General features: G+C 51.2%; 3 protein-coding genes across 6 annotated transcripts in view; 1 reads left to right on the forward strand and 2 right to left on the reverse strand.

The window, feature by feature from the left end:
- LOC119129646 (C-type mannose receptor 2-like) overlaps positions 1–18,729 on the reverse strand; it is a 902,042-nt gene that overhangs the window by 67,594 nt on the left and 815,719 nt on the right. The gene's annotated exons all lie outside the window — the stretch shown is intronic.
- tbc1d2 (TBC1 domain family, member 2) lies at positions 2,778–9,911 on the forward strand. Its single transcript, XM_037260174.1, has 17 exons — positions 2,778–2,898; positions 3,061–4,789; positions 4,868–4,973; positions 5,564–5,684; positions 5,776–5,879; positions 6,144–6,337; positions 6,417–6,686; positions 6,790–6,909; positions 6,983–7,093; positions 7,163–7,444; positions 7,505–7,705; positions 7,782–7,969; positions 8,059–8,179; positions 8,244–8,429; positions 8,488–8,609; positions 8,945–9,163; positions 9,738–9,911. The coding sequence occupies exons 1-16, from the start codon at positions 2,822–2,824 to the stop codon at positions 9,156–9,158; spliced, it is 4,146 nt and encodes a 1,381-aa protein (XP_037116069.1). The 5' UTR covers positions 2,778–2,821; the 3' UTR covers positions 9,159–9,163; positions 9,738–9,911.
- Positions 10,839–17,990, reverse strand: slc44a1b (solute carrier family 44 member 1b). Of its 4 annotated transcripts, none has more exons than XR_005098934.1 (16): positions 17,744–17,990; positions 16,397–16,486; positions 15,882–16,024; positions 15,671–15,807; positions 14,850–14,943; positions 14,583–14,752; positions 14,420–14,509; positions 14,206–14,351; positions 13,954–14,140; positions 13,658–13,826; positions 13,357–13,513; positions 13,202–13,285; positions 12,895–13,032; positions 12,598–12,834; positions 11,775–12,530; positions 10,839–11,700 (listed from the first exon to the last, which is right to left on the reverse strand). XR_005098934.1 is itself a non-coding variant. In XM_037260276.1 (16 exons), exons 1-16 carry the CDS (start codon positions 17,786–17,788, stop codon positions 11,677–11,679), a joined length of 2,010 nt encoding a protein of 669 aa, XP_037116171.1. In that variant the 5' UTR covers positions 17,789–17,990; the 3' UTR covers positions 10,839–11,676. The 4 variants fall into 4 exon arrangements, 3 of the variants coding, with proteins under 3 accessions (XP_037116171.1, XP_037116169.1, XP_037116170.1); XM_037260276.1 differs by having other exon boundaries at positions 12,432–12,530; XM_037260274.1 differs by having other exon boundaries at positions 10,839–12,530.

Consider the following 18,729-nt stretch of genomic DNA (forward strand, 5'->3'; position numbering starts at 1 on the left):
CACACCTGGACCAGGATCTGGTTGCCGCCGTCACGCGAGGTACGGGCGGGCGGGCGTGCGCCGTCGGCGTTTCCACGGCGCCGCTCGTCTTGAGCTAAATTATCAGACGAGCAAACAGCGAGCGACAAGTGAAAAGGAAGCGGCTCCCAGAATGCAATAGCAGATTGATGAAGAGGCGGTGGCCGTGCGCGTCCGCGCATTCAGCGCCGTGATTGACGACGGCCACCATTACATTAAAACCTTCCTGGGCAACAAGGCAACAATGGCGAGGGGCCGCGAAAGATGCCGTGATGGACGCCGCCAGAGCGCCGCCAAGGTTTGTCCCAAATGAGGGACGAGCGTCATTTTGTTGACGCACTTTTTTTTGTTGTTGTTGTAGTGTCACATGGCTTGAGTCCGCTCGGTTTTGAGTCAATCTTAAGCTTGTGAAAGACTTTATTTGACATGGGCACGTATCTTCAATTTTGGAAAGACCGCTTATGTTAAAGCGAAACAGCTTTTGTCGTGCTGTGTGTCCTCACAGGTCGAAATCTTGCATCATTAAACCAAACAAAAGGCGAGAAGATCTTCCACTCACGCTTACGTGGGGCAGCCGTGTTTCTGAAAAGGACATGAAGATTTTTGGTGGGAAATATGATTATTTCAAATTGTCAGCCTGACCTTTTTTGGATCCCATCAAGGGGACAAGTGTGGCCTTGTCACACCTCAGATCAAAAATATTATCTGATGAGACGTAAGACAGTCCTTTGTTTAATGTCCTCGCTCAGAAAGACGCAACATTGAAACAAGAACAGCCCGACTGACTTTACTGACTAAATGATGAGGATTCCGGTTTTGATAGCAAAAGAGCCACATACAAACTTTGCTAGTACGACTCTGACTCGAGCCGTCATTAGAAAGGCCACAAAAAAAAAAAAGGTAATCTGCGCTAATTTTTGTTGAACTGAGAAGACAAAACGGTTGGTAGGTCCAGCTGTCTGGCAAAAATGCAAGGCCATCATTGGTATCGATGTCCAGACTGGTTTTAGTTCTCCTTCTCCACCAGTAAAGAATCAACCCCGGCTCGCATGATTTTTAGCTAACGCTAGCACACAGATGCCCATCCAAGTTAACTGTCCCCATTTTGTGTGGCTCAGTTTTCCCTTTTTCAATATCAGGAAAAAAATAGACACGCTGTCGCTTGGACTGCAAACGTGCTTGCAGATCACGCACCCACAATGGACTGCGCGTGTGTATGTGTGTGTTATGGCTGAGGGGGTGGGGTGGTGGGGGGGGTGTCTCTGGGACTGTTTTTGAGAGCAATAACTTGAATTGGTGGCAACAAAAGAAGCGGTGAAAAGGAGCCGAGGAGCTGTGAGTCTTGACTTGACAAAGCTGCAAAAACTTTCTTTCAGCCTAATGAAGCTGTTGTCCGAGGGCGGCCGTGAGGGAGGAGGGGGGGGGGGGAATGGGGGGGGGGGACGGGACGCTGTCCTCGGACGTGATTTGTCATACAATCAGAATCTTTAGGACCCCGCCACACCTCCTCTCCATATGTCTGCTTACTTTGCATCTGAAAGGTGGGGGTGGCACTGTGTGTGTGTGTGTGTGGGGGGGGGGGCTTTTTTTTATGGCTGCACAGTCTCAGTTTGACAAAAGTGACGACACACGCACACGATAAAATTGTTGACATTAATATGAGAGCAATAGAAGGGAAAAGTTTGATGGGAGTTGGAAGTAGTTGTGCATGTGACCATGGCGACGACAAGCCATCAAGAAAGAAGATCATGAGGAAGATGATGATAGTCAGGGTCATGAAGCCGATGGTGGTGATGAAGATGAAAACAGCAAAGATGATGATGACAATGATTGTGATGAAGACTGCAATGATTTGAAATGATGACAAGTTTGGAGTGATGACGATACCTCTCAAATTTGGACGATACTGAAGATGGTAGTGAGGAAGATGATGAAAATGACGAAGATGACAAAGATTCTGATAACCTATAGTCGTGAAGAAGATGATAAAAAATGGGTGATTGGGGAAAATTCAATGGTGAGGCTATTTTTAGACATTCCCAACCAATCAGCTTTCTGGAGACCCCGAGGCCCCGCTCTTCTTTGTGTTCGTGTGTGCGTCGGTGTGTGTGTCCTTCTGCGTGTGGGTGTGCTGCCATCTACTGGCAGAAATACGAGCTTTGAAACAAATCCCACTTCTGGTGAAGTGAAAGTATTTGTTTTTAGTTTTACACGACAAGTATTTGTACTCAACTTTGAAGTGATAAAATTTAAGACTATTTTATTTTGAACTAACCCAATGACAATTATTTTGATAGTCCAACGAGGAAGTTGCTGGTTTATCGATGTAGGCGGGACAGAACAGACGCCAGGAAAAAAAAAGTAACAATCTGAAATGAGAACGTCTGAGACTCTCAAACACAATTAGACACAGAAGAAGAAGCAGATCTCAAGAGAAAGTAACCGTCAGAAGAAGTAAACCCAAAGAAGTCACGCCACTTCCTGGTGCGTTCGCTACAGCTGTCAATCAAACGGGATCCAGGTGTGTTCAGGCCACGCCCCACGGTGAGTTCACGGACGCTTTTGCTTTGGAGTCAAAACTTTATATTTCTTCCTACCAAGTTTACGACAGAAGTGACACTTAGTGCAGTACTCAGAGTACACTAGTGTGATCATTAGAAATATTCGAGGGAGGAGTTTATTAGAATACTCACAAAGTGTACCAGTGCACTTGACTGGAATCTAAGGGTAAGCGTAAAACTCTTGACACATCCAAACTTTTTTAGAACGTGTGTGAGCTGAAATTTGGCCGTAACCTCCAAAGATGAACATTTCGTTTGGGAAAAGATGTCCCGCTAATTCACGGCGCCATTTTGACGACTCTCCAAATGCTCCTGGCAGGTGAAAATAAAGTCAGCCATTGCGTCTACATTGTTCTTTTCTCCTCGGCTGCGTTCATTTGCGCTTTTTATTGTTTTAGTGAGTGATTTCCTGTCAAGAAGCTTCTCAGCATGATCTGATATCAGCATCTGCACTCAAAGCAATTGTTTGTGCTTTCTTCAGGATAGGCGCAAAGCACTTAACGGGAAATGACATCACCGCCTCATCCGCCGTGTCACTTCCTGCCGAGCTCAGATTGCATCAACGTGCCGCTACCAAATCTACCGATCCGTGTTCCGCCACAGTTTACCAGAGACCTTCTGGAGTCTTCTCGAGACGCATAAGACCAACCATACTACAGGATAGACTCATCGGAGTCCTCCAGAGCCGTTCAGAGACCCACCAGAATCCCACCGAAGTTCTCAAGAGACCCCTCAGAATCCTGGAAAACAAACCTGCCTTCTTGATAAAATTTCATCCAGATTTTCAAGCAGAAAACCAGCAAAGCCAAGGGTTACCACCAGAACCAGACCTGGATTTGACGATGGAAGAGGATAATGATTCACATCGACCTTCACCCGTTCAGACTCCTCCTCCTTCCCTGAACACCCATCAGCCTTCTACCCCTGCTCAGCTGGACCCTCAGAACACTCCTTCTGTTGCGCACCTGGACTGCTCGCTTCCTGTTCACCTGGACCCCCATCAGATCCCTCCTCTTGGTCACCTGGGCGACCTTCAGAATGCTGCTTCTGCTTACTTGGACCCCAGTCAGAGTTCTACTCACATGGACCCCCATCAAGCTCCTTCACCTGCTCACCTGAACTCCCAACTTCCTGCTCACCAGGACCCCAATCAGGCTCCCCTTCTTGCTCACCCGGACCTTCAGCAGACTCCTACCACTGCTCACCGAGACCTCGAGCCTCCTGTTCACCCAGACCCCAATCAGACCTCTGCTCACCTTGAACCCCAGCTTCCTGCTCACTTGGACCTCCCTCAGACTCTTACTGACCCGAACCCCCATCAGACTTTTACCTCTGCTCTCCCATACCCCCACAAGACTCCTGCCCCTGCTCACAATGAACCCCCGCCTCCTGCTGAACTTGACCATCAGCAGGCGTTTCTTCCTGCTCACCTGGACCCTCATCCGGCTCCTCATCCTGCTCACTTGGACCTCCCTCAGACTCCGACTCTTACTGACCTGGACCCCCATCAGATTTCTACCTCTGCTCACCTAGATCCTCAGCAGACTCATACGCCTGTTCACCTAGACTACCCTGCTTGCCTGGACCCCTGTAAGACTCCTCCCATAGCTCACCTTGACCTTCAGCCTTCCATTCAACTAAACCACTGTCAGACTCCTCCACCTGCTCACTTGGACCCTCATCAGGCTCCCGTCACCGCTCAACTGGACCCCTACAACAACCCTACCCCTGCTCACCCAGACCCCAATCAGACGCTAGTGCTTGCTCACCCGGACCTCATTCAAGCTTCTCCACTTGTTCACCTTGACCCCCAACTGGCTCCTCTTTCTTCTCACCTGGACCTCCATCCCACTCCTACCCCTGCACAGACTCCTCCACCTGCCCATCTTGATGACCCCCATCAGGCTCCTCCACCCGCTCACCTGGCCCCCCATCAGATTCCTCTTCCTGTTCACTCGGACTTTCCAGGTAGTTCTGAAGAGCCCAAACTTTGCGGTTTCCTGCAAAAGCAGGGGGGCCCTCTGCGGGCCTGGAAGCGGCGCTGGTTCACCTATGAGGAGAAGCAGAACCAGATGTTCTACTACCGCACCCCTCAGGACGTGACTCCGCTGGGCCGGGTGGACCTCAGCTCCGCCACCTTCACCTACCCGCTCAAAGCCGAGATGGGCACCTTCCACATCGAGACGCCCGAGCGTACCTACACGTTAAAAGTACAACTCTGACAGCACAGACCCGTCGCAAACATCCCGTCCCGCCACTCGACCCGCGTTCTGCTCTTCCCTCCTCAGGCGGTGACGCAAGATCTGATGCTGTACTGGCTGCAGCAGCTGCAGCTCAAACGCTGGCAACACCGACAAAACCAGACAAACGCCTGCCCCGATGCCACGAGCGCAGGTGGGTCGTGCAACAGTGACCTCCGTACTTTCCGGTGTTTGTAGCGCCGTGAGCAGCAGTGAAGGTCAGCTGGTGTGGGGAAGGAATGTTGTGCAGCTGGGCGGGGTGGCAGGAAGCAGGAAGTGACTTTTTCAGGAGCTTCCTGTTGTTGCTGAGGACCCCTCTTTGGTGACATCATCAGCGAAATAAACCACAATCAGGACCCCCCATCCTCTTAGTATTTACAGTATGGCGTTATAAGTGTGTGTGTGTGTGTGTTTTGCCCCGTCACCATTTGACCTGTTCATCAGGAATCCAGCTTCTGTCGTGACTTGCCCGAGCATCGAAAAGTTTCACCCTCCCGTCTCGTAGACGTTATGCAAGTAGAGTCACAGCCCAGTCAAGTTCAGGCTTTTTTTTTTTTTATGACATCACACTTGGGAGTATTTTTGTATACACACAGGCAATGTATTCTTCCTAATCTATGAAAAATACAAAACGAGTTCAATTGTGGCTTTTTGTCCTCTACTTCTATTGAGGCATGTAAAAATGAATGAGAGCGCCCCCTAGTGCGAAAGTGCTCGTGACTAATCGGCGGCTTGTGGTCGCAGATGACTTCCTGCCCATGCTGAAGAGTCCCGCAGGACTGGTGGGGGAGGAGGCCGCCAGCGAGTCGCCTCAAAGGACGCCGCTCGCCAACATGTCCATCAAACATCCTTTCATCCAGATCCAGTGAGTCTCCTTTTCCATTCAAATAGTGAGGATGGAAGGAAGTGAGGAAGCGAGATCCTTTTGCCAACAACTGTTTTGTGTCCTATGACAGGAACACGGTCCACAGTTTTCGGAAGAGGTCATCTCAAGAGTGGCCCCAAAGTGTCTTCTACGTGCAAGCTCCAGCCGGAGGGGCCTCCGCCGCCAATGGCACCGGTATGTACCTGTTGCTATGAGACTGAAAGATCAGCTTCCCTGAAAAGCCCCGCCCCCAAATGAAAAAAAAAACACCTAGTCATTTCTTAAGTCCAAATTATTCCCTGACGATATTTTGCGGCGTCTGTAGGCAATTTCTTTTATTTGCCACTGGGCTGGGTTCCTGTGAGAGCAATGTAGGATTATCTGAAAGTGCTGCAGATGTGGTCTTGGTCTCTTGGATGAATTGTCCCGAACTAGAACACCCTCAGTCATTTCTTCCAGCTACCGCATCGATGCCTCCTGCCGGGCTGGTCGGACGAGCGGCGGAGGATGGAGCCGGCGGAGCTCCGCTGGATTCTCCACGGAGGAGGAAGAATTTGAGCTCCTCGACGAGGACGGCGGCCATGTCCTCGGAGACCGTGTCCCGTCTCCGGCGGGACAAGGAGATGCTGACGGAGGAAGTTAAAGCTCAGAAGGTCAGGAGGCTCAGCTTGCACGATATCGTGCATAAAACACGCGCGGACAAGATTGGCCCTTTTTTTTTTTTTTTCACAGGAGCTCGTGTGGCTCCTCCACAAAACCTTGGAGGCGGCCCAGCGAGAAAAACGAACGTGCGCGGACTTTATGGCGGCGGAGGGCGAGCAGGAACGGCTGGAACTCCTGCGGCATCGTGAGCGCCAGGCGGCCGACCTGCTCGGACGCGTCGAGCGAGCGCAGGCGGCGGCGGAGGCTACCAGACGCGATCTGGACCAGAGAGACCTGCAGGTGGCGCAATTGCAGGACGAGATCAGGAAGCTGACCGAGGAGAACCGAGCCAAGCGGGAGGTGAGCTGAGTTCCTGTGTCCAACTTCCCGTTGTTCTTTTGAACCGAGGGAGCAAACCCTTTCACGATTGGTCATGACCGGTTCCCGTCTGATACCTGCTTAGGTGATCATCAAGCTGTCGGAGCACGTGGCCGCATGCGTGTCCGCTCCACCGAGTTGGACCGCACCCACCTGCGCTCCGGACTCGCTCAGACAACTCAAGCAGCGCGTGGAGGACCTGAAGGTCAGGAAAATGTTCTCGAGAGGTCGCCGACATGTCGGGCTGACGAAGTCACCTTTGTTTGCGTCTGCTTCAGGACGACATCGAGGCCTACAAGACGCAGAACCAGTTTCTCAACTCTGAGATCTTCCAGCTAACCAAACTGTGGAGGAAGAGCTCGGAGCAGGAGCGAAGTCTGATGGTCAAGGTGGGTCGGCGGGATTGTCAGGCCAGCTTCCTCTGTGTCTCGGCCGACTGACGGTTTTTCCCGCCGCAGTGCGCCTACCTGGAGGCGTGGCAGTGCCAGGCCGAGAGTCGCTACCTGGGAGTTTTGCGGAAGCTCCAGGAGAACAGAAGTCTGGATCCGGACCAACAGCGGACGATTCAAAAGATGGTAGAGGACGCTCTGCAGGGGCAGGCCAAGAACATCAAAGCCTCCACAAACAGCCTCCATGACGAGTACGGATTCAAGATCGTCCCCGACTACGAGGTTGAAGACGTGAAGCTTCTGGCCAAGATACAAGCGCTGGAGATCCGCTCGCATAACCTGCTGCGACAGGTCTGATCTGACACCAGCCTCTGGTCTACCGGACCATACTTCATCCCGTCTTTGTTGCAGGAGGGTCGAGAGCGCCTCCTATTGAGCCGCTGGGCTCAGTACCTTGCCGGCAGGTCCGATGATGACTTTTGCCCTTCGCCAGAACTCAAAGGTCTTCTACGGGCCGGCGTCCCTCCAGAGTACCGGCAGCGCGTCTGGCGCTGCTTGGTCCGAATCAGGACCAGGGTTGCCAGAGAGCGCCACCCGCAGCGATACCAGGAGGTAGGTCCCGCCCATTCCCGAACTGTCACGTTCACGTTGGGTCTGACTGACGTCCTTCCCTCCCGTGTGTCTCCAGTTGTGTGACAAGAGTCACACGTGTCCTCATCCCGCCTCCAGGCAGATCCAGTTGGACCTTCACCGAACCCTAACCAGCAACCGCAATTTCTCCTCCCCGTCTAGCCCCGCCCACCAGCAGCTGCAGCGCATCCTATTGGCCTTCTCTTGGCAGAATCCTTCCATCGGCTACTGCCAGGGTCTCAACAGGTACGCCCGCTCCAGAAATACCGCGATACACCTTCCGTACGCCTCGTTTCATGGAGAATCAGCTTGACTCGCTGTGACGCATGTCCCAGGTTGGCTGCCATTGCTCTTCTGGTCCTCCAGAGTGAGGAGGACGCCTTTTGGTGCGTGGTGGCCGTGGTGGATGCCATCATGCCTCAGGACTACTACACCAAGAACCTGCTGGCTGCGCAGGTCCGCAATGATCTCACTTTGTAGAGCGCGGAGCGGCTTGACCGATCAAGTTCCCCACTTCCAGGCGGACCAGCATGTCCTGAAGGACTTCCTGGTGGAGAAGCTTCCTCGACTGGCGGCCCACTTTGACCTTCACGGCACTGACGTGTCTCTGGTCTCCTTCAACTGGTTCCTGGTGGTTTTTGTGGAGAGTCTTCCCAGTGATATCCTGCTGCCTCTCTGGGATGCCTTTTTGTACGAGGGCACCAAGGTACGGACACGCAACGCTCTCTCACGCACACTCATTGATAAGTCTTCTTGTGCTACAGGTGATGTTCAGGTACGCTTTGGCTCTCTTCAAATACAAAGAAGACGACATCCTGAAGATCCACGACAGCGTGGACATCTACCAGTACCTTCGCTTCTTTACCAAGACCATCACAGATGCCAGGTACTGGGACCACCTGCACCGGTCACACCCAACCTCTTATGAAAGGGAAACCAAAGCAAGGAGGTCAAACAACCCTGGTCGGTTTTAATCGTCAAACTCACTAGCGTCTAATAAACATGTCGGTCTCGAGGCGACATAATGCTGCGAGATGAGAGAGGAGGCGGAGTTTGGTGGTATCTGAGCCAGTGGAGCACTCGAGTACAGTTTTGTTCTCAAGCTATGTTCAACACTGTTTCTCTGAGCGCTGTGCGAGAAGGGCGCCCTCTACTGGCGTGTCATCATGACTGACTCGTGTTGGCATTGGTCCGATGGCTTGCGCGTGTGCATGCGTGCAGGAAGCTGATGGGAATGGCCTTCGCCGACATGAACCCGTTCCCCGGCCGCCTGCTGAAGAACCGACGGGCGCTTCATCTGGAACGCTTGCAAAGGGAACTGCGAGAGCTGGAGGAGCAGCAGAAGGCCTTTGCGGCGCTCAGCGGCGACTGCTCGCAGCAGCAGGACAACCAGATGGACAATGTGGCCAGCGAGGATGACGAGGAGATGAGTTAAAGACAGTCACCGTAATCTGGCCACTTGAGGCTGATTCGTCTTCACGACAGCGCTGGGGGCTCCAGCCTAAATTTCGGGAGGGGGGGGCGGTGCCCTCATGGATAAGAGCCAACAACAATGACATCTGACAAAAAGACACACAAGCCTCATTGACGCCTAACTTTAGCTCACCAAAAGCTGGTTTAACATCAACAAAATGCTGACGGGTAATGGTTCAAAGTTTGTCAATACCCAGACTAGTTTTGGAGCCAAAACCGGAATGTGTTCTCATGACAAATGTTTACATAAAATTGTCTTCCAATTTCACTTGTCTAGCCTGTTCTTTACAATGACTTTCTTTTTGAATCCAATCATGTCCATGACTTCGGGACTTCTGCCATTTCTTTGGGGTTCTTTCCTGTTCCAAAAGATGGTGAGACAGGAAGTGCCTCTTTGCACTTATACTGGCACAGTGCAACAGCGCCATCTATTAATGACATTAGTGTACTGCAACAGTTGGCGAGCCTCACATCTTAAGTTCATGTTTTCACATACTTGCAGTACGCATTCTGATTTTCCATAGTCCGGCTCATGTGTTAAATATTTTCTCTTTCATACAGCACATTTTCTTTTGCTGTGTATAAAATGTTCGAGGTGAGGCAGACAAAGAGGGCAGCCACACCAAAGGGGGCGTACGAGAGCCCGCGGGTTCTTCTTCTCGGTATACACCTGGCTAGCTAGCCGTTAGCTTGGTAGTCATGTTCACTTTGAATTTGTCAAGCTGACGAGGCTGATGTAGTCAAAAGAGTCTGACTTGCTCTTAAATGGTTGGGAATGAATGAGCGCAAAAATTTCTGGGCAGCTAGACGTCTATTCGCCGACAAGGTTCTAATTTCGATGGTACCTGAGGTGACGCCAGTTTGCTCCACTTTTGAAGACTTTGGAGACCACTAAAGGTAAGATAGTCAACGTTTTTAAATTCCACTTAAAACAAACAACAAAAGGTTTGGCATGGTCTGTTCAAAAGATTCGTGGATGCTCATAAAAAGTTACATTTATATGAGGCGAAAGTTTGGAAAAACGACTGAATCTACAAATGCCAAATTAAATTAAAGATAGGCCTTATAGGCTTGAATTTGCACGTCATTTAATGAGAAGCCTCTTCAGAACAAATTCTGTATGTATGTAAAATGAATGTTGATAAACTTTATTTGTGTGTCGCATGATCATGGCACTTTCAGTTCCATTTTTTTTTCTGCTAGATATATATATGGATGTATATTTGGGGTGTCTAGAATGATTAAAAAAAAAAAACTCAGTTGCACCCTGTGGAAAATTGAGCAATTTCTTTTCTGTAAATGTATATTGCCCATCAATGTTTCTGTGAAAGAATTTGGGGTATTTAAATTGTTTTAAATTTTTCCCCAAACGCATTTCACAAGCTCAATTATACATGATTTTTTTAAAATATTTTTTATATTATTCAATATATATAATATATAGATGATCATATTTGTTGTTATTGTACCCCCATTTAAGTCCAACATATTTTTCATGATATTATTCATCACAAGGGTCAAATATTTTCCGAAATAATTTCTCAGCCCCCGTATTTGTCAGTCTAACCCACCTTTTGCCCCGGGAAAGAAAAATGACTAAAACGGTCCCTGTCACAATGATTAAAGGTAGAAGATGACAATCCACGGGTGATGATTTTTATTCGACTATTTTTCTTAAAAAAAAAAAAAGAAAAAAAAACGAATATAAGAAAGCATAAATATCAAAAAAACCTCCAGGAACAGAAGAAAAAGTTGAGTGAGCCAAAACGCTCGCTCGAGTCACATGACTTCCACGACGGCCATGATGACGAAGATGACAGCATGCCTGTTTCCTGCCGACGTGTTGGGAGGCTTCAGCGCAGCGCCACCTAGCAAGTGTGCTGTGATGTCACAATTTTGCCAACCAGCACATGGCCTTGTCAAATGTTTTCAACGATCCTGGCGTCAAATCGAAAGTGGACGCTGTAGAAGGGTTCCGCTTTTACAGGTGGAGTGATCCAAAGAAGTTGAACTTCCTGTCCCGTTTGTCGGTGGTTGTCTTACGATCACTAGCGAGCGTCATCAGCACAAACGACGGCACTTCCCGGTAACACTTAAACTTCCTGAGAAGTTAGCGTCTCCAATAGGAAGCCTTTTTTTTTTCATTGCCGTCGCCTCCGCCACTCATCACATTTGCGTCGCGACCAGAGTCCCCGATGACATCATCATCATCATTGTCAGATGGTTAAGCGTCTTGATGTCCAAATCAAGAAAATACAAACAAACCAACAAGTGTCCTTGAAGTGAAGATGAGTCAGTCTCACAAAAGAAGGATCAAACCAAGAACAAAGGAGCAGTGCTTCCTTATAAAGTGCTTGTTACGTCGACTTATTGTTATTAAAATATTGTTTTCCTGGAGTGAAAAGACAGTAAACAAGTTACACGTTGCTAAAAAATAAATCTTTTCTTTCAACAAGTCCCACTGGCTGCTTTTCGATTGGTCAAGCCGAACTCGTCCCGGGAGCCTGAAACGAGAAAGACACGGTGAAACGCGAACATTGTGGCTAATCGTGGACTAGCTAGCGGCTACGTGGCATACCGGCAGGTGTTGCGATGATGATGATGATGAAGAGGTAGTGATGGAAAACCACAAAAAGGATCAAATGAATTGATGATGATGAAAAAGGATGGGCGAGCAGCGATACCAGGTGTCGTTCTTGAGACAATACAGCCCATATTCCGATACCAGAAGCCGATACTTAAGGCAAAAATAGAGTAAGTCCTCCTCGGTACTCACGATTGATATATGGACAAAATGGTATCAAGGCTGACAAACACTGGTATCGAACACCCCCAATGAAGATGATGCTAATGATGACCATGGCAATGATGATGAAGACGATGCTGACAATAAGGCAGTTAGCACGTAGCCGTTAGCTCGTGCACATCAGTGCTTGCGGTCGGTTCCGTCAGTGCACTGCGATTAGCTGGCGGAGCCAGTCGGTATGGGAGGGGCGGAGCTCGCGGGCTCGCCCAGCAGGCGTCCGAAGAGGAAGAGGGAGGAGGTGGGCAGATAGACGCACAGGAAAAGGAAGACGTCGTGGCTGAGGCACAACAGGAAGTCGGCGTGTGGCGTCAAGGCGCAGTCCAGGAAGACGGCCACCAGGAGGTAGTAGACCTGGAACTCCTCCAGCTCCTCCCACTCCACATACACGCTGATGCTGGCCCCACCCCCTGGATCACCTCCCGCACTCACCATGGGTTTCATCTCCGCCCCCTCCGACGGCGCCTCCTTGACTCGGCTCCGCCCCCGGCCAACCACCCGCTCGGTGCGCCGGCTGCGCTCCACCAGTTCCTGCGCGCAAGCCACATTGGAAATGTAGCCACAAAGAAGTGGCAAATTCCTTTTGAACGGCACTCACCATGAGAGCTTTGTCCATGAAGAACTCCTTTCCCGGCGTGCCGTCGTTGTACTTGGTGTCGATGGCGAAACAAAGGAAGAGTACGTCTACCACCATCTCGAAGACAGACAGGAAGCAGTGCGCCACCAGGAAGGCGAACAGACAAACGATGACCAGGGGAAGCACCCACTCGGCGTAATCCCGCCGCGCATTGAGCAGCACCACGCCGGCGAACGCCGTGGTGGTGACGATCAGGATCTGGTGGAGGAAGAGGAGCTTAGCCCGTATCTGGATGGCATCACGTCCGCCAGCGCTCACCTTCCCCAGGAAGAGCACAAAGTCCCCCATGGCGTTGACGGTGGCCACTCGCAGGGCGTTCTCCACCAGCAGGACAAAAGCGTCTCGCGCCGACGTGCAGAAGCCCGTACTGTTGATGGCCGTGGCCGCGTACGCGTTCTGGCCAAGGGCAAAAACTTTCATTTGGATTTTTGACGACAACAACCAAACAACCGATGAGCCGTGGCCTTTTGTATTCCCACAAGACTATGTGAGATGTTTCTGTGATATTGTTATTAGATTTGATTATCCAAGGTGTCCCGAGATTTGCCTGTCTGAAAGAAGTCACCTGATTGAGATAATTGAGGCACTTCTCCAAACACCACAAGCAGCAGATGCACGACTTGAGCGCGCAGCGAGCGCACGCGTTCTCCTGAAACACAAGGCGCACGCGTTAACTGAGCTCGCCGGGCCCCGAGATGACGCCACCGCCGGTGCCGTTACCTTCCCTTTGAGCTGCTTGTGCACGTAGATGAGGAGGAGTCTGGGGATCTTGACCAGCGTGATGATGAAGGAGCCTTTGGCCACCGTGCCCACGTGATACCTCAGCAGCCGCAAGGCCGCACGCACGATGGGCCACGCCGGGAGGCGCTTCTTGTCCCTGCAAAGGCGCCATCGCATAGTCACAATAGTCACGATCCTCGCAGGTGCCTTCACATACCGCATTCTTTATCCTCTGCGAAGAACGACGGACTAATAATAGTGGCGTGTTGACGCTAGCGCTACGTGCGGTTGCTAAACTGACCTGGTGAAATAGTAGGTGACCACGGCGCCCGCCACCGTCATCTGCTGGCAGGCCAAGATGAACTCGGTGATCCACAGCAGGCCCACGGCATGGAACCACGTCAGGTACTCCAAGCGACCCGTCAGACGGAACTCGGTCAGGCCCGACTCCTCATTGTGCACCGCCTCCCCTGCGGCGGCAGACACTAGCTTACTCTGAGGCTAGCTAGCGTTAGCGAGTACAGCCTATTGACGAGCACCCGCCCGTGACGTGACACACGTTTGCCCGAGCGCTGGCAAGATGTTTGTTGCGCATACCGCTGGTTCCCAGGAAGAGCAGAACGAGGACCCAGTAGATCCAGAAGAGGAGCAGCACGAGGAAGGTCACGAAGGGCTGCAGCACCAGCAGCGGCAGGTGGATGAAAACTTTTCCGGCCACGTGGAACAAGGCGATGGCAAGTGCCACGCGCTTCCTCATGAACAGCATCAACAGCAGTAGGATCACCTGAGCGCGACAAAAGCTCGCCACAAAATCCCAACACCACCAAGTACTACTAACGGTCTCTGTACCGTGAAGACGGAGGCGGCGATGGCGTAGACCAGCAGCGTCCGGTCGTCGTCCTGACCCGCTTCTTCCTCTTTGGCCGGCTCGGCGTTCGTGTCGTTTCTGTGGAGACGGTGGTCCACGTAGAACCACCACAGGATGCTGGTCCCCGCTGAGACAACACACTCGTCACGCCAATGCTCCAACTTTGAAAACAAGGCCGGCGGGAAATGAGCTCACCTAGAGAGCCGAGCACCGCCACCGAGGTGAGGATCCACACCAGTACCGCCGAGATGTAGCGAATGATCACCGTCAGCGTCATCGACAACACTAAGACACACGCACACGGAGGTTAGTGAGTCATAGACGTTGGCGGACTTTGGTGAAGCGTTTGGGAACTGACCCAGCGCGAGGAGACAAAGTCCTACGATGACTTCTTTGCTGGCCGCCACGCCGGCGATGACTCGGTGCAGGAAGGAGTCGTCGCCGACGAAGGTCACCACGGCTTCGGCGAACTTGGAGTAACACGAGATGTCCACGGGCGTGCAGCGGTTGAAGAGCGGCAAAGGCTTGCTGGGCATGCGGAGAACAGTCGCAGGTCAGAGGACAAGGTCAGAGGACAAGGTCTTGGACATGCTTGACGACTTCTCAAGATTGCGCTTGTGATTACCTGGGCGGGACAGGTAGTTTGGGACACTTGGTGAACCTCTCGGGTAGACTGGGGTACTTGTGACCCGCTAACTCGTAGGAACACAACTCAGAACCTGAAAGACACACGCACACTTTTGTCATCACGATGGCTCTCCTTTGTTGTCTTTTCCAGCTGTTCTATATTTGAGCGCACATCCTTTGGCGTGTGTCGAGTTGATTTGCTGCGGGGATTGTGCGAGCGCGACGTCAAACCCGAGGTAGCCACTCGGCAAGCCGGCTGAAGCTCCAAATGGAGGAGAAACTGCCCGCGTTGACGGGTCTGTCTCACCACGACCGCAGCGAAGGGCGGATGTTAGCCTAGCTACTCATGCTAGCTCCGCTACTGCTACATGCTACTGTAGCGAACATCTGCTTAGTTTCCAACGTGTTTGTTGCTCATCTGCAGTACATTTTTTTCATCACGTGTGCTGTCTGTCACATGTTAACCATTGTAATTACCAACAGAACCCTGTAGATGGCGCAAACGATAAAGGGCTGGAAGTGATCGAATAGTCGATGATTAACTGATTAATTGTAGCAACTCTACACAAAAAAAAAAATCTTCAAGTCACTGTTCTACTTGACATGTTTCATTGCACAGATGCTCATTTTCTCTGCTTTTTGGTCACAACGTTGTGATTTTGGTGAAACCAACCAATGTTCTAGTTTGGATGAACAGCAAAAGCTTTTTCCTAGCATTTCTTTTGCTAGCATAATGTCGTGTCGCCGTCAAAATGGCACTGAAAACCACAGGCTGTCCAAGTGTGTGTGTGCATGCACGGGTGAGCGGGCTGCTGTCACCATTGAGCGTGGCAAAAGTCGTGAGGTCATTGTACGTGTGGAGGACGTGCGAGGGGCAGAGGGCCACGCAGAGCGCCACTGATTTCATCTTCCTCTGAACGATGTCGATGTTGCAAGGATCCAAGAAGAAGACGAACCTGGGAGGACGGACGCCACAACACGTTAGTCACGGCAAACGCGGGCGCCGGTGAACGAGTGAACGAGCACCGACTTCCTTTCCGTGTGGTCCAGACCACTGAGCCGGACGCCCTCCAAGGGTGGGTTCCGTTGTCCGCACGTGTTGCCGTAGCTGTCGTAGCCCAGGACCAGCCGGGCCGCGCCCCCCGACACCACCGTGAAGGCGCACACGCTGCCCTGAGGGACGCCACCGCAACAATTAGCACTTGCGCGGCATAGAACCTCTGGGTCAGGGGTGTCATCGGCGATCAGGGGCCATGTCGTGGGGGTCCTCTTTTTTTTTTTTTTTTTTTGTTCAGATCGAGAAATTCCTTATCATTGTGGAAATCAACCACATGCGATTCATGGCAGCATACAAACTGAAACCCTACTGCCGTGGTTGTCGGTGCGCCCTCTGGTGGACAAAATTAGCCACACCGCTTTCTACACTCGACAAATGAACTGTTGTTTTATCCCCCACAAGCCAGATCTGACTGCCCGCGGGCCACATGTTTGACACCCCTGTTCCAGGTTAGCGGGATCTAGGATGGTAAAGATGAGGACAGTTACCATGCCGACACAGAAGATGATGAAGAGCAGGAACCAGGGCAGGTCAGTGCAGCTTCGATCCTCCAGTGGTCTCCATTCTCTCTTTGTCCTCTGCAACACGCGCACACGTAGACAAGGCACGTCAATATGCGCGCGCGCACGCACGCAAGCGCGCGCGCACCGTTAGCAGGCCGAGTGACCCAGCGGCTAATAGGATGAAGAGCGACCATGAGCAGTATTGTTGGATTATGGGATGGAATCACTCGACGCTGCAGACGCGCAGCGAGCAGAACCGAACCGGGCCGAGCTCACCTCCGCGCTCCCGCAGCATCCCATCTCATCCCTGGGTGGGGGGGAGGACGTGCGCGCGATGTGACGGAGCTCGAACCGAGCGGCACCGACGGCCGGGGGTGGGGGAGTGGGGGGCCAGGCGGCGGCGGCGGGTTATTCGGCCCGCATTAAAAGGCCGAAGCCGGAAGCGGAAGCGGGTGCAATCCGGGCCGATGGCCGCCGTCTGTCCCTGCCTGCCTGGTCGTTCAAACGTCGGACGATTGGTCGCCGCCTCACTTCCTGGTGGACTGTCAGCGCAGCGGCCATTCATGTCACTGCGCATGCGCGCTCCCACAACAACAAAGCCCGCTCAAGCGCTTATCGACGCGACGCAATACTCGACGCCGCCACAAGAGGGACCCCTCGCACGCACCAAGGCGGCTGCTTCCACTTGCTACAGGCTTGTCTGCTGGACTCTTCACTAAATCAACCATCAGAAGATTGAGCGGAGAAAATGAAGCCATTTTGAAATTAGCCTTTTGCTTGAAGACGCTAACACGATTTTGAATGTAATAATAAAAAGAAAATATTCTCCCGGCGACGTCGCGCCTAGTATGCAAATGTCTCCACATACCAAAAATGGGATGAGGTCACCATGGTAAAGGGGACTGTGATCTCATCATGGAGACCGAGTCCACACTCTAGAGTATGATGTCATTGTCATGGTGTAGCCCAGGGATTAGCTACACACGGCTCTATCATGCAATTTTAAAGATCAGCAATCACAGCAATATAAAAAGAAAAGTACATATGACATTTGATGTGAGTGTATGTGAATAATGATGTCACCATATGAGTGTGTACAATATGTCATCACATGAGTGTACACTATACAATATGACATCACGTGACGTGATCATGTTGCAAAACAAGATGGTGGCCGCGTGTCATTGAGTGATGTCTTCAACTAGGAAGGTTTCAAAAATCACAAGCGGGTAGCGAAGGCAGAGGTCAAGCCAAGTGGTCATTGTAGTGACACAGAGAATAAACATCATGCCATCTTTGCAATGTTATGTCCTCAATTTGGATTTTGTCTACCTTCAACCTGTAGTGAAGTTGGTCCTCTGGACGACTGGCCTCCATCGTGATGGCCGTGCCTTCAGACACACAGAAGGTCCCGAGGAGACTCAGTAAATTTCGGAAGGCCGCAGATCCTCCCGGTGGGTTGGAGAGTCGTAAGCCCCTGGAGTGACTCGAAAAGATTGGTTGTAGCCAAACTTTGAAGGATTTGGAAGGTCCTGGAGCGGCTTGGAAGGTCTCAGACGATCTGGTCGGTCACGAGAGAAGGAGTTCTGCGCTGATGTGCACACAGATGTCTTTTGTCCTTTTGTTTACTGTTGTACCAGGCTGTGTGTGTGTTTGCGTGTGAGAGAATGTGTGCACACGAGACAAACAGTTCATTGATTTATTTGATGAGCACACTTTATCTTCAAAATGTACATGGGAAGCAACTGAAGTAAATGTCTAATAAAATGAATCATGTTCGTCGTAACTCATACGTTGAAGTGATCGTGGTTTGTTTTCAGCTTTCAATTCATGAATGGTCGAAAACTTTGGCGAGCGCGACCTCTACTGGCTCTCTGGATGAACTTTGACACTGTCGTCACAGCGGTCAGCCACTTCACTCGAGTACGTAGCGTGGGAGTGAGTACGATTGAAGGAGTCACGCACTGTCCTCATGCTGTATGAGGACGTTTCGTTTTTGGGTCCAGTCCGATTTCAGCTTGTATTTTGAATCCGCCTCGGGCCTTCGCTCTCAGTGACTGTGGCCAATACAGAACTTCAACTACACGGTCGTCGATTGTCAATGCATTCAACCCTTGAAGCGCTCCTGTTTCAAATTAGAACTTGACTAGCAAAGCATGACTGAAGAAATCATACGAGGGATGTTCAGGAGCACTTTTTTCCCCAGAAGCAAACCAATGCAAGTATGCAATCTTGAGTTCTCACCAATTTTGATACATCGATGCAGAACTCCAAACTCCGCTAAGTGTGGACTTGTCGTGCTTTATATCGCTCAGTCT

Source organism: Syngnathus acus, chromosome 10 (genome assembly GCF_901709675.1).
Source record: "Syngnathus acus chromosome 10, fSynAcu1.2, whole genome shotgun sequence".
Lineage (NCBI taxonomy): Eukaryota > Metazoa > Chordata > Actinopteri > Syngnathiformes > Syngnathidae > Syngnathus > Syngnathus acus.